This window comes from Solenopsis invicta, chromosome 8, assembly GCF_016802725.1.
Source record: "Solenopsis invicta isolate M01_SB chromosome 8, UNIL_Sinv_3.0, whole genome shotgun sequence".
NCBI classification, from domain to species: Eukaryota; Metazoa; Arthropoda; class Insecta; order Hymenoptera; family Formicidae; genus Solenopsis; species Solenopsis invicta.
This window is the reverse complement of record NC_052671.1, coordinates 7,003,158-7,017,398: the sequence shown is the minus strand read 5'-3', so window position 1 is coordinate 7,017,398 and position 14,241 is coordinate 7,003,158. Positions and strand designations below refer to the sequence as shown.

General features: G+C 37.7%; 2 protein-coding genes across 13 annotated transcripts in view; one reads left to right on the top strand and one right to left on the bottom strand.

Moving 5' to 3' along the window:
- The window catches only part of LOC105197020 (choline transporter-like protein 1), a 30,232-nt gene extending 25,722 nt beyond the window's left edge, over nt 1–4,510 (top strand). For 9 of the 10 annotated variants that reach the window (XM_026136123.2, XM_026136125.2, XM_026136124.2 and 6 more), the window contains 11 exons: nt 63–126; nt 472–580; nt 761–869; nt 957–1,076; nt 1,168–1,293; nt 2,135–2,241; nt 2,513–2,769; nt 2,939–3,111; nt 3,182–3,274; nt 3,352–3,444; nt 3,530–4,510. In XM_026136123.2, coding sequence (XP_025991908.1) covers nt 63–126; nt 472–580; nt 761–869; nt 957–1,076; nt 1,168–1,293; nt 2,135–2,241; nt 2,513–2,769; nt 2,939–3,111; nt 3,182–3,274; nt 3,352–3,444; nt 3,530–3,592 — 1,314 coding nt within the window. In that variant the 3' untranslated portion in view covers nt 3,593–4,510. The remainder of the gene's footprint in view (nt 1–62; nt 127–471; nt 581–760; nt 870–956; nt 1,077–1,167; nt 1,294–2,134; nt 2,242–2,512; nt 2,770–2,938; nt 3,112–3,181; nt 3,275–3,351; nt 3,445–3,529) is intronic. The other variant, XM_011163221.3, reaches the window with a different exon arrangement.
- Nucleotides 4,511–4,639: 129 nt separating this feature from the next.
- The window catches only part of LOC105196994 (serine/threonine-protein kinase par-1), a 29,279-nt gene continuing 19,677 nt past the window's right edge, over nt 4,640–14,241 (bottom strand). For 2 of the 3 annotated variants that reach the window (XM_011163184.3, XM_026136119.2), the window contains exons 3-8: nt 12,930–13,082; nt 12,305–12,551; nt 11,702–12,053; nt 11,452–11,577; nt 11,200–11,302; nt 4,640–11,066 (exon numbers count right to left, since the gene is read on the bottom strand). In XM_011163184.3, the coding sequence (XP_011161486.2) occupies nt 8,949–11,066; nt 11,200–11,302; nt 11,452–11,577; nt 11,702–12,053; nt 12,305–12,551; nt 12,930–13,082 (3,099 nt within the window). In that variant the 3' untranslated portion in view covers nt 4,640–8,948. The remainder of the gene's footprint in view (nt 11,067–11,199; nt 11,303–11,451; nt 11,578–11,701; nt 12,054–12,304; nt 12,552–12,929; nt 13,083–14,241) is intronic. The other variant, XM_026136122.2, reaches the window with a different exon arrangement.

Below are 14,241 nucleotides of genomic sequence, written 5' to 3'. Positions count from 1 at the left end.
TTGCTTCTTAATTAGTCTAAATAAGTAATTAATAAGTAATCAATAATGTATTATTATTTCAGGATGCAGTTACTGATTTGGGACTTGCATGGCACGAATTGATTTACCTTTTACTTATAGCTTTAGGTAGGTATTTCGAAAAAGCATATAGCATGTATTATTTTAGAATATCATTTGTAGAACTTCCAATTTCACTCTCTTTTATGCATTCTTAATTACTCTTTTATATCTATTTATAAAATTTTAAGTATTTTATTAAATTGATAATATTTCCACGTAATTTAAACATTATCGACCAATGCAAAATAAGTTTCAAATAATATCTTTTTCATGTTAGCAATATATCCTTATCATCGAGATGATTTGTTGCGTTTTAAATTTCGGTTCTAAATTCTTATATCACCTCTCTTTCTCTCTGCGCGAGGCAAAACAGGAACTTTGAGTGATTGATTGCAACCGACGATTTTTCAGCACTTTCTCTCGCAATTTTGGTGGCCTTCCGCTATATGGTACAATATGTCATTTATATCGTATTAATTGGCGCAGTTTTGGCTTGCATCGGCGGCACAACGTATCTCTGGTAAACGGAATTATCTCAATTTATGAAAATTAAATCCATATAGCAAAAATCATATTTTAAATCTTCCAATCTAAAAATTCTCTTTTATGTGAGATATTAGACAAATATTTTATTCCTCCGCAAATAGAATATCTGTTATTTATTTAAATTTAGCGAAGCAATTTAAACCTTTCTGTATAGGCTGGCGTGGTATCGCGAGAAGAAGGGTTTGGAAAGGGGCGACATTCACCCGGAGGATTCTAGCGTGGAGCCCTACTTCATCTACGCTATTATTATGTCGGTCGTTGCTGTAAGGAAAATCGCTATACCCGGCGCGCTACGTTAGCGCAAACTTTGCGAAAATATATACACATATATGTATATATATGTGCCGCAGGTTATCGTACTCCTGGTGATTCTGGTGATGAGGAAGAGAATCGAGCTAGTCATGCAGCTTTTCCGGGAGGCGGGTAAAGCCGTGTACTCGATGCCGGCATTGCTGTTTCAGCCGATTTATGTGAGCATATCCCGTTTCAATTATAATTATATGAATCGGCTTAGCTTCATACTGAATTGGTCTTGTGAATGCAGAAATGCTCTGTTTTCAGACGTATCTATTGATCGGTGCCACGGTAGTGGCGTGGATCTACTGTATGTTGTGGATTGAAAGCGCCGGTGACATTTACAAGAATAAAAAAGATCATATTCGTTTCAAGAAGGATGGATTACTCATTGTACGTAAGCATATTTCTTGTCGACTGATGAAGATTATGTTTTTAATAAATATATACAGGGTGTTTCAGAAATAGGTGGCTAAACTTTAAGAGCATATTCTATTGTAAGGATAAAAAAAATATACGTGAATCTGTAAATGTTTCCAAGTTGTAAATGTTTTATTTACAACAGACTAAGAATATTTCATTAAAGAAATTGTTGCAAATAATTTCCGCATCAATGCATGCTTTATGTCTACCTCTCAGAGCCGGAGACGTTCATAAATTATCGGAGTATTTTGTGTTTTGTCACGTGAAACCATAATACGATTTCACAATAATTCTACAAGAGTATTATAAACGAGAGTCTTAAGATGTCATAAATAAATATCGAAAAGGTTTAAATCAGGAGAACGTAACCATGCAATTGGATCTCATTTGCCATTTCATTGATCGATATAATTATTATTAAGAAATTTTCCGTAGACAAAATATGTTTGTAGCTTGGAAAGAAAGTGTTTCTAAACCCTTGTTTATATAACTTTATTTTACAGTGAATAGAATATGTTCTTAAATACTATCTATTTCAGCTAATAACTGTAAATATACACCCTGTGTATATTTATAGTTATTACAAACAGAATTTTATACCTAATAAGGATTTTTGTGCGTTTTACGTATTTTTCCCTTTTTTTTAATATATAAAATTGACAAAAATTATTACTTGATATAAGATATGCTTAATACCGAAAATGTTAATACTTATTTATTTTGTATTATACACGTATTGATTATTTATTTAAATTCATTAAGCTACATTTCTTTCTTTATGTCTTTTTCATAATAAATGAAATTAATTTAGGCAACGAGGTGGTACAATCTGTTTTTATTCTTCGTGGCGTGTGAATTCTATTTGGGTTGCCAACACATGGTCGTCGCTTGCGCTGTTGCTCGATGGTTCTTTACAAGGTAAGATCTTTAGTATATATCAAAAATTAAATAGAAGAGTAAATAACGCAGCAAAAAGTTGATCATTTATAGTTATGTATATGAAGAGAAAAATAATGTATTTTTTGGTTATAATAATAGTGCTTGAAATATCAACTAAAAATTTTTCACAAAGTTATTAAATTTCTTATTAATGGTCTTCTGTTTATATATACGATACCTGGTGTAGAGTATACTTTTATATAGTAGTGCATAAATTTTATACAGAGAATGATACTCTATATTTTAACAGGGACAAAAATCGTCTTTCCTTACCAGTGGTAAAAGGCTTCGGACATCTTATAAGATATCACATGGGTACTGTGGCTTTTGGAGCTTTAATAATAGGCATTGTTCGAGTGATCAGAGCCATGATATCCTTCGTCCAGAATCATCTGAAAGGCTATGATAACGCTTTCGTGAAAGGAATATTATGGTGTTGTCAATGCTGTCTCTGGTGTTTCGAATGTGCACTAAAATTCCTTACCAGGAATGCTTACATCGAAACAGGTAACTGCTATACATCTTTTTCAATGACATAATTAGAATTTTGAATCCTTCATTAATATCACAGAAATCACCAATTATTTTCAAAAATGTGAAAATATCTACTAGAAAAAAAGTAAAGTTTTTTTTTAAATTTATTAATGTAGGTACTAAGAAACAATATTTTTTTTAGCCATATACGGATGCAACTTTTGCACGGGCGGGAAGAAGGCGTTCCAAGTCTTGTCCAGCAACATCTTGCGAGTAGCGGCGATTAACAGCGTTGGTGATTTCGTTCTATTTCTGGGTAAAGTCCTTGTCGTCACTCTTACGGTCGTTTCAGGAATTTATTTGATGCAGGTACAGGTAAATTAATTGTACTATATGTCTATATTTCAAGGGCTTTACTAAGCACTTTAGTTTTATCCCTTTGTAGAAAAAGGAAGGACTTAATCATCCTTGGATACCAATTACTCTCGCGGGGATATTCGCATTTTTAGTCGCGCATTGCTTCATATCTATCTACGAGGTGAGTGGCATACAAAGCAAGTCTAAACGATACGTTATTAAATAAATAATATAATCTCTGAAAATAATTTTTTGTAGATGATTATTGACACGATATTTATATGCTTTTGCGAGGATTGTGAGAAGAATGATGGCATAAGCAGGCCTTATTACATGAGCCGCGGTTTGATGGTTCGTATTAACTGTAACAAGTGCATCAATATTATCACTTTTTAACCATTATAGAACCATTTATGAAAAAAAATTTCTTACTCAGGAATTCGTGGAGAACAGCAAGAAAGCTCTGAGGCAATTGGAACAAGATTCTGCGGCCTCGTAAACGTTAGGAATTAAATTTCTGTTGAAAGAATGTGTTGTGGACCATTTCGGACATTCAATGTTTGGCCTGTGTAAGCGGCGTAGAAATTCTCATGAGAGGATATTGAAGATTCGTTTAATATATGAATCTGAGAGATAATCGCGAAATTGCAAAAGAGACAGAAATAGCTTCTTTCGTATACGCCGTCTTCTCTTAGTATGCATCACGATTATCGAAGTCGTTCCACATCAGCGAAGTGTGCTGCTAATGCGCACAATCGGTTGTTCCGATCAATCCAACGGACTGACTACGACTGATTACGAGGAATGTTACGAATCATTCTATTTTCGAAGTTCCTATTTCTAAAAAAATATTTTTTATATGACAGGATAGCTTTTTTACATAAACTTAAACGAGACAGACGCGATACTCGTACAATTGTTGCGAATACGCTGAATTTGGCAGCCTGATCTTTATATGTCTTCGTATAGTCACAAGTGATTAGTGAACAAATTAACTTATAAGATACCTTATAAGGATACCTATTATGTATCATATAACTTGGTCAGAATTACAAAAGTGAAGTAAATTTACCAATTTATTGATCAATGAAATTAATATTCTAATAAATTCACTCGTTTTTGTAATTTTCAAGTTCTGTGATCCGTAATCAAATCCCTGTTCTATGTTCTTAGAATATAAGTTTACACGTAAAGTTATAGCGTTATGAGTGTTATGTACTCGTTCTCTATCGCTGTAAATATATCTTTCTTTCTTATAAACAAGTGCCTACGATAAATAATTTTTCATTTTGATACAAGTGCCGTGTAAGATATAAGTAGACAGTGCTAATGATGTAGTCATTGCTATTTAGAAAGAATACGTAAGATTAATATTATATTGTATGTTATTAACAAATAAACCTACAATTGCATAAAAGTTTATGTGACATAAACCTAATTACTGACGTGTTACTTACATCTTATTCTTCTCATAAAATGGGAAAGCTGATACTGAAGAAAAAGGAGAATATGATGGGCAAAGTACGAAAATCTCGTAGGACAGGTGTTAACTTTATCATTTCAATTTATTTCATCTGGGCACACAGTGCATGAACGCTCATGCTTGGCGGTTTACAGATCTCATAGTATGCCGGTTTAGCAAAGTGGTGTGTCATTAACACTGAGCTGGCAGTAAATCGGGGTAACGAGTCGGACACTACGGGGAATGACAAGGGGGAGGGAGGGGAGGGAAAACTTTGGTCTGTTCAGGCCGGATAGACGTTTAGGACGAGTGAAAAGAGTAGACCGTTTAGACAATTCTCTCTCGTACTCTGCGGTGCAACGCGTTTCAAAACAGCGGCGTTACTCGCTAAAACGGGGGAGGATGGGCAACTAACACGAGCAGCGCAACAGCAATGAAGCCGGCAGATTCGCAACGGAATCACATGCGTTCGATGTGGTACGTCAACTTGCACGTAAGTTTCGCGATATACATATATAATACATATGTGCGTTTATATCGCATCTCAGGAAATCCAGTTCGGCGGATCCGGCATTCCGTATTTTAGCACGAAAATATCTCATTCTCTCTCTTTCTTTTACTTATCGATAATTCTCCTAGGATAAATCGCTTTTTTCCCAGGATATAGGAAAATGCCAAAGATATGTACATGGAAGAGACACTTTGCTCTATTTGCAACTCCAGAATATATAATACATTGTTCGAGTTACGCGAGAGACGCCTTCGTTTTGTTACATAAATATAGGACCGAGACAAGCCATACGTGACCTAGGGGCGCTTGCGAGGAAATCCTTCTTGAGCTTCGCGCTAGACACAATTCTCTCGACGTCGATTACAACAATAATAATCTTCGCCCGATTGTTCGTAGCGGAGAGACTCTTGTACCCTAAAGTCCTATCGTTCCCGAGATATTACTCTCATTACACCGAAATAACGTTAATGCCCATGTGTACACCGCGATTATTAGCTCCGAGTTTCAAAAGTAGCTCCCGAGTTGCTGAATTTACAATAATGGGTGAAAAAGATAAAATCGAGTCTCGGATCCTTAAAATCAACGACTACACCGACACAAGGTACTTGGCTTTGTACGACTTTGTATTGCACTTTGTAGCTAGTGCAAACTTAGGTCTGTGAATTATTTATTTTTTCTTACGAATTATTTATTTTTGGTCTCGTTAGGTCATCATCATCGTGCGACACGCAGGTAGCTGGTAGTCAAGATATCATTGAAGTCATCGCGGAATTCTCAGTCTTTATCAAAGAAGTTACAATCGACACATCTTGTAGATAGCCGCAAACGTAAAGACGGAAGAGCAAACGAGGGCTTGATGAGCGATGACGAATCGACAGTTGCCTTATGCTAACATCACCCTGCAATCATTTTCGAACTTACATTTTCATACTAATTGAATAAAATCATATGTGACATACATGCACGAAACGGGAGAGTTGAAAAATGAACTTGTGAAAAATTATCTCGACACTTGTCGAGCGTCCAGCACTCGATCGTCGAGATTCGCATATTGATACAGAAATGTGAATTTGTAGAGAAAGAATGATTTCGCTGAAGCATCTAAAAATTTAGCCAGATACAGATTTGAAAATAATTTTGATGGTGAATACAAAAAACGATGAGTAATGTTGCAAAAAGTTTCGATATTCTAATGATTTAAGTGTTCAAATACAATTTTGATGGTCTAAGAAAATAATGAGAGAAAATCATAAAAAATAAATTTTCTGAAAATTTCAGGTTTTCTTGATTTTTCCCAGTGGTAAACACCCTAAAGGTTTACATCGATAAAAGAAAAAAAAAAAGAAATCTGATGAGTTTTCGCTACATTAATGAGAAACACTTCTTATTTTATGATTACAATGTGTACTTTTAAATAGCGGATAGCACTCGCAATGATGACGATGATAGAGAGACGATGACGATATTCGTCTAGATGACTTAAAGGGGCACATACATCTAAATGTTAAACTTTGCGAATTTTTGTGGAAAAACGGAAAGATAGATAAGTTGTATTTAATCCATTGTAAAAAATATTACTTTTTTTAAATTTAAATTTTATTAAAAAGTAATATAATTTGGCGTTGCTACTCAAATTATATTTTTACGTGGCTACAATACCTTAAAGATGTTGTTCGACAAATTGACTCACAATTTTACACATTTTTTCCAGATATCAAAAACCGGTGCTTGACATAAGATTCTTTTACGATATTTAATTTTTTTGTCGCAGCGAAAAAATAAACAAAAATTTATAGTAAAAAAACTATCTTTGACCAAACTACCATTTTGTTCAAATATACTTCGAAAAATGAAAACGTCAAGCACAAAATCCATGTTTCTCAACTTTATAAAGTTTATATCATTCTGCTTTCTGATGAGTTCTGTAGGAGCAGTAACCGTACGCTGTATTTAAACATGATATTTAAAAAATATAATTCAGGAAAACTTGAATAGCTATTTTATATTATTTTTATTTTAATAAAATTTAAATATCAAATAGAGAAAATAATGAAATAAACACGACTTCTTTATCTTTTTCCATTTTTCGTTTTTCCATAAAAAATTTGTAAAGTTCGATCTCATTTGACCTGTCTAGGTATACGTGTATATGTCCTCTTAATAAGTGGCGCGAACACCCGAGGGAACGAATGACCGAAGAACCGTCGCAACGTGCTTAACCGGCAAGCATGTTCAACGGATCTTGTATCTACTGTTCGCTACCGATTATTTAGATCTACGAGAATGAATCAATAGATGACGATTGCTACTATCGCCTTACCCTTAAGCTTCTAACATCTGCGCGCAGAGTATTTACGTACTCGGTGGGCTTTACATCGTGCACTGCCTGCATAAGAACACTTCTACTCCCGCACCGGGTTTAACGTATACAAATACCGTGGCGCGAGTTTCTCTCCTTTAATCGTTTAATTCCTTTCATTTAGACGCAACTCAGACTACCGTTGTAGAACACTCGCATTTCCATCCGATGTTAATTTGCATTTTAATATATATATACATACATACATACATACATACATACATATATATATATATATATATATATATATATATATATATATATATATATATATACACATATATATATACACATATAGTCAACCGCCATTTGGAAGCTATCTGTTCTTCGTCTTAATAAGTTAGGAAGCTTTGTAAAGGCAATGACGTATCGTATAGGAGAAGAGAGAAAGAGAGACGATCGCGTTAAAGAAAAAGAAAAAGTCGGAAGAAAAAGAGGGACGAGGAAGACACTTTTCGCATTGCACGACTTCGCATCGATCGACACCGTAGGTTTCAATCGTCACGTGGAATTTCTTTACCCGTTTACGATGCATTACACTCGTGCTAGCGTAGTAAATATTTAGAGAGGAAATGGATGAAAGCAGCGATAATGATAATGGCAATGATGATAATGACGATAGCATGGAGATGATAATGATCTCTTTCGCAATAATAATAGCGACTGTAATAGTAATAGTAGCGATAATAGTAGTAATAGTAGTAATAGTAGCAGTAGTAGAGTAATAGTGGTAATAATATCGTAATAATAATAATAATAATAATAATATTAATAATAATATAATAATAATCATAAACTCTGCAATATTTAATACATTGTTCACATGGACTAGATACAGCTCTTTCGGAACGACCGATAAACATCAGTACGTTCCATCTTTCTTTCTCTTATTGTTGTCTTGATCTCTGTGCTCTACGGACCCGCGGGGATATGATGTGATCAGTCAAGTGATGGCAGACCAAAGCCACGTAATCTTTGCTATTGTAATTAGCGATTACCATTCTTGCGCAAATATCGGTTGCGCACCCTAAACTTAACGTAACTTCGGCATCAGCGAGGAACAGATCATACCTTTCTCGAAATATTAATTATGACCATCTTTTGCACTCTGAATTACTAAAAAGATTTCTAAACAGATCTGACTTCGGTTCTGCACTCAGAAATTATTAACTATTGTTTTCCCTAAGATGTACCAAAGACGCGGCATTTACGCCGTTTGAATTGCAGTTTCTAAAGAAAAAAAAAAAATATATATATATATATATCAGATCTTTCAAACTATAAGAATATTTCTGTGTCGATAATAACTCACTAGAAATTAATCGTAGTATCGAAAAAAGATTGTCGCGAAAAAAGTCCCGCACGCATATACCACCTGCTACCACCCAGCCATACCTGGGCCATACCACTTAGCTACCCAGCCAGAACGGATCTGGTGCTTTACCTACTCACACTCGTGTCTCTCATTTTGTGTATTTAAGCGCGGATCGAGTTCTCTGTCTCTTTCGAGCAGAAGCGATTCATCAACAAAGGCTACAACACTTGGAAGCGTCTCCGAGATGAATGTGGCACACGTTGGGCATACCAGTGCAGCCCTTACCGATGTTCTCTTGCACGAGATGCGAGACGCCTAAATTCTGATTGATGTCACCGTCGCTACCGCGATGCTGCTTCGTCGCGGCGTCACACCACTGACGACGTTCCCGCCACTTGTCCTCGACCAGCAGCATCGATTTAGGCGACGGCGGGCTGACGCGATCACGAGTGATGCTGCCACACGAGCGAGCCTTATAGAGACGTCCCTTGCCAAAGATACCCGGCAGCGGTACACAGAGCTTCTTATGCACGGCGAAGTAACGACTCAACAACCGAATCTTTCTGTTTTTACACTCGTTTCGATTCATCGAGCCATTACCGCGGTTCTCCTTGTCGTTGCATGTCGCTTGACTCACGCACTTGTGATCACCGCGACGATCATCGCTGGCGCCACTGACCGTCTGACAATCATCCGATTGCCGATGACAACCGTTACTCTTTCCATCGGGACTACGAGTGGATTGTTTTGAGCCTTGTATCAGGGATTTTCCGGCGCTGAGTGACCAGCTCTGCAACAACCTTGCTCCGAGACCTTTTGCCTTTTGTACAGTAGTGGTTGCCATTTGAGAAACAGGCGGAACAACATTGTGCTGAGAAGCTGTGCTATTCTGCGATACTGACGACGATGAGACGTTTTGCGTGCCAATTACAGTCGAATTGCGCGATACGTGACAATGATTGTGACAAGACGAAGGTGCCTCGGCTTCCTGGACCTCGGTGATACGATTCAACGACTGGCTCTCACGTAATCGCGTCTCGCCAGTTCTTCTCCTACCAGCGCGATGTCTCCTGCCAAACATTACCTGGTTCTCGGTGCATCGATGCCGCCCTCCTCCATTCGTTGTGCTCGTATTTGTCGTGTTAGTGCCGCTACCACTGTCGTTTCGATTGCTCTCGGTTGTCGTCGGTGTGTCCGTTGTCGTGTGCTCGCCATTGCTCACTCCGCTTCCTCCTCCGCCGACTCCACCTCGCCCTCCGCCGCTTCCTCCTGGATCCTGCGAGTCGCTCGAGTCGTCATGACTGTCGCGTCTCGGAGGTAAGGGTTTGCCCGTGGACGCGCCGAGTTTATGTGCCCTTTTTTTCCTGCTTTCGCTGTCATCGTCGCTGGCATCCGAACTCGAGCAAGAGGTCGTGCGCGTCTTGTGGAACTTGCTCTTCCGTTGCTCGTACGTTGTTCGTCTAACGACGCGGCATTTGGTTGTCGAATCCCCACATTCCGTAGAGTTCGCTGACGCGTGCATGTCATCTCCATCCTCCAGGATTTCATTGAGCGTCGCGGACGAGTTACCACTGGGCGACGGCATCGTCTTGTACTTAGGTGTCAATGTCACTTGATTGTCGTTAATCGGATGAAGAGGTATCGAGACGGTTGACGATTCATGGAGTGTTTTAGTAGTGGTCGTTGTCATTGCCATTGTCGCAGGTACATCGGATGGTTTTGAGGAAATCACCGACGAAGACTCCGTGAGCGGCACGCTAAATCGATGATGTTGAGCACCCATTCTCCATTTGTTCGCTGGTATTGGTCCAGTCGATTTTAAACACTCCGTCACTGATTTAGGTCTGGCTTCCGTGCTAGTGGCTTTTTTAGCCGCCCATCCAGTTGATGGAGAGTTTGCGCCACTCAATCGATTCTTCAAGTTTTCTTCGCACATCAAGGTAATCCGCGGAGTTGCAGGCAGTTTCTCCAAGAGTACGTTACCCCCTTTGTCAGCCCCTTTCGGCGACGACGTCTTGTTATCTTTCTCGTTTCTCGAAGTTTGCTTCAGTCTTTCTCCCCTGTGCGATGATTCGGCGATGACGGTATCCTCTTTTTGATGCGGATGCCGTTGACTCGGCACGGGTTTCGTGCTGGTGTGCTTTTCCGGAAGCTGCGCTAATCGCTCCTGCAGAATGTGCGAGAGCTTTCCCTCGGATCGGGAACCACGACGGTTAAAGGAATTTAGCGCCGAATTGCTCCCGTGCTCGTCTCGGCCAGAGCACGAGGACACATCGTCCTCATCTTCTTCCTCTTGAACAATACTGCATTTGCGCGTGCGCACGTTCTGTAACGAGAACAGTCATCTTTGTTTCCCGCGCGAGGAACGCTAACCGCCAACAAACATTTTATGCATTTGCCTTAATATTCAGTCACATATTAGTCGATGTTTTTCTGGACGACGAGCATGCGATACGTACCTGCGGTACGTCACCAGGTGTCCGTGGCACGGTTAATAGCGACTGGTTCTTAGTACTCAGGGAGTTGTCCGCGCGTAGATTTGTTGTCAGATCATCCTGCCGGCTGCATAAAATTAACAGCATGCACATTGTGGTATATTAATGATTTCATTTAAGTTGGTATGCGGCATAAATATTTAAATTTAGCATATCTTTGTAAGTGAGTCACATCCGGCAGCAGTACTAGTGAGTGATTCAGTACTTAAAACATACCTTGAGGAGACGTCTAGAGCTTCTGGTCGAGTTTTTTGCTCTTGTTCTCGATCATGGCGCAATTTCATCTCGGCCAGCAAGAAATACGTCGCGGTGATGTGATTGTATTCGTTCTTGTCGAGAGCACTGTAAGAAAATCGACGATGAGAATCGCCAGTAAAACGTAGCGCCAAAGACGCATGCTTAAAATATACTAACATGCAAAAAGGCACAATCATAACGGTCAAATCTCTTCCTAATGTCTACTCACTCCAATATCTCTTCCTTGGTGGCGATGTTACCCTTAACCATTTTGGCAATTATGTGATTGTGATGATCGTCGGAGACTTGTTGACGCGACACGAGCGGCAGCGTCTCCATCGTATCCAAGTCGGAACCGATCACTAACCACGGATCCGCGGCAATCTCCTCGAGGGACGCTCTCCGTTCGGGTTCCCGCACGAGCATTCTCGCGATCAGCCGTTTGCAGTCGTCGGACACATGCGACGGAATCGAATACTTGCAGTCCATAATCATCGTTAACGTCTCACTGTCGTTCGCCTCTTGAAACGGCGCTTGACCGCATACTAACATGTACAGTATTACACCTAACGACCAAACATCTGTAACAAATTAAAGTAACAAAATTAGTTTATCGAAAGAAGTAAAATTTCACTTTCGTTATCGTATTTTTTAATAAGATTCTTTCTCTCGAATTTTAAGTTTATTACGCCTTTCACAAAACTTATGACGAAGAGCATAACTTTTACGTTAATCCTGTATAATTACAATTTAGAGGTCATTGAATAGATAACAAAGTCTTAATAAATTAGGTTATCTTTATTCTTAATTACATTAATTAATATAAGCTTACCTACTGCGGGGGCATCATAACTATCGCCCAGAAGTATCTCTGGAGCAGAGTATGCTAACGAGCCGCACGAAGTCTCGAGCTTCTGACCAGGACAAAATCTATTGCTAAATCCAAAGTCTGTAAGCTTCACCGTGCCAAGCTTCTCGAAGAACACAACATTCTCGGGTTTTAAATCTCTGTGCACTACGTGTAAACGATGACAGTACGATATAGCCCGAACTATCTGCCGAAAGTAAGTCCTGGCCACCTGAGACGAAAATTCAAACATTATGATCCACATAACGCGCTCATAAATGCAAATTTTCCTATAATTTTAAAAGTTTAATCAACATATAATTAATAAAAAAAATAACATGTAAGAATTTCTATTAAAATAATATTTAAATCCATTAATTTCAAATTTAATACGAAAGAAACTTTTTTGAGTTGAAAGAAACTTTGAAAGCTTACAGATAATTTTTCATCAAAATTTATAATAAATTTGTAACAATTTACATTCAAGAAAAAAAATGCATTTTCAACAGATACATTAACTTTATATCAGAAGGTTAAATTTGTATCCTTTGTTCACGCGGCAATTGTAAGTCGATGGCATAATAAAACGACAATAGCCGTGCAACAGTACCTCTTCGCTAAGGCCGCTATCGTGGCGCATGATGTAATCATAGAGGTCCCCGCCATCGCCGAGCTCTAGAATTAGGTATAGCTTGGTCTGCGTGTCTATCACCTCGTACAGCCGCACCACATTGGGATGCTGCACTAGCTTCATGCAGCGCACCTGCGACACGAATGATTCGTGATCAACAAGCAAATAAAATTCGTTTCGCCTGAGCGAATTTAAATCCAGAGGTCAACGATTCTGTCATCCATTTGTATCATTATCTCGCCGACCTTAACGAGATCCACCGCAATAAGGGAGCCTATCGTTCGATGCAACTACGCGAGATGATTCGATCTCCGTGTACGAACTAGCTATCCAAATGACATTACGCGAATCAGGATGTCATCAGTGATTGGTGTGTCCATTAGGACATTAAACGGACGGAAAGTAACTCTGATGCGATTGCACAGTCATGAACTGTACAAGATAGAAACAAACAAGTCAGAACAACAAATCTTTAGATCTACCAGGTATCTGTAGCATCTAAACATGAAATCGAAACATAGAACGGTTTTTCTGAAGTGTCTGAAAATTTAGATACAAATATGTAAATAATTTTGTTAAATCGTCATATTAATTATGTAGGACACTCAAATTGTTTGCTACACCAAAAGAACAATTTTTTTAATGAAAAAAAAAAAAAAATACATTTTCTTAAAATCATATATGTATATTAATGCAAGCATTTGCTGTTTAAGTAAAAATATTTACTTTTAATGAAATAAGCATACTATATAATTTTGTATTTTTATACTTTTTAAGAATTAAATCTTATATTTAAAGAATGCTTTTACAAGTAAGTTAATAATATTATTAAACTTAATTAAATCGTTTTCTTAGATTAAAAAATCTAATTATCTTAAATTTAAAAATAATGTAACACTAAATGTAACAACCAAGTAAATAATTTTTTTGTATTAAATAAAATTGTTTGTTTTAAGATTTTTTCTCTCAGTATAGAATGTCAAAATTTTTTGCAGCCTCACTCATGATACTTAAGCGTCCTACACAATTATTTTAATGATCGGCAATTTTTAAATCTGTATTCAGCTAAATTTTTAGATGCTTTAGTAAAACTGTTCTTTCGCATGTACTAAAATAAAAAAATTAACCTGTAATTTAGTTTTATGTTAGAAAGACATAAAAAAAGCAAAGAAGAGAAATATAATTTTAGATTTTTTTGTAGACTTTTTATGGGCCTCATACATATATTCCGGCATCGTAATATTTATTTAAGTTACTCTTTGAGTAAAGTAATATTTCCTTCGTTCATTTC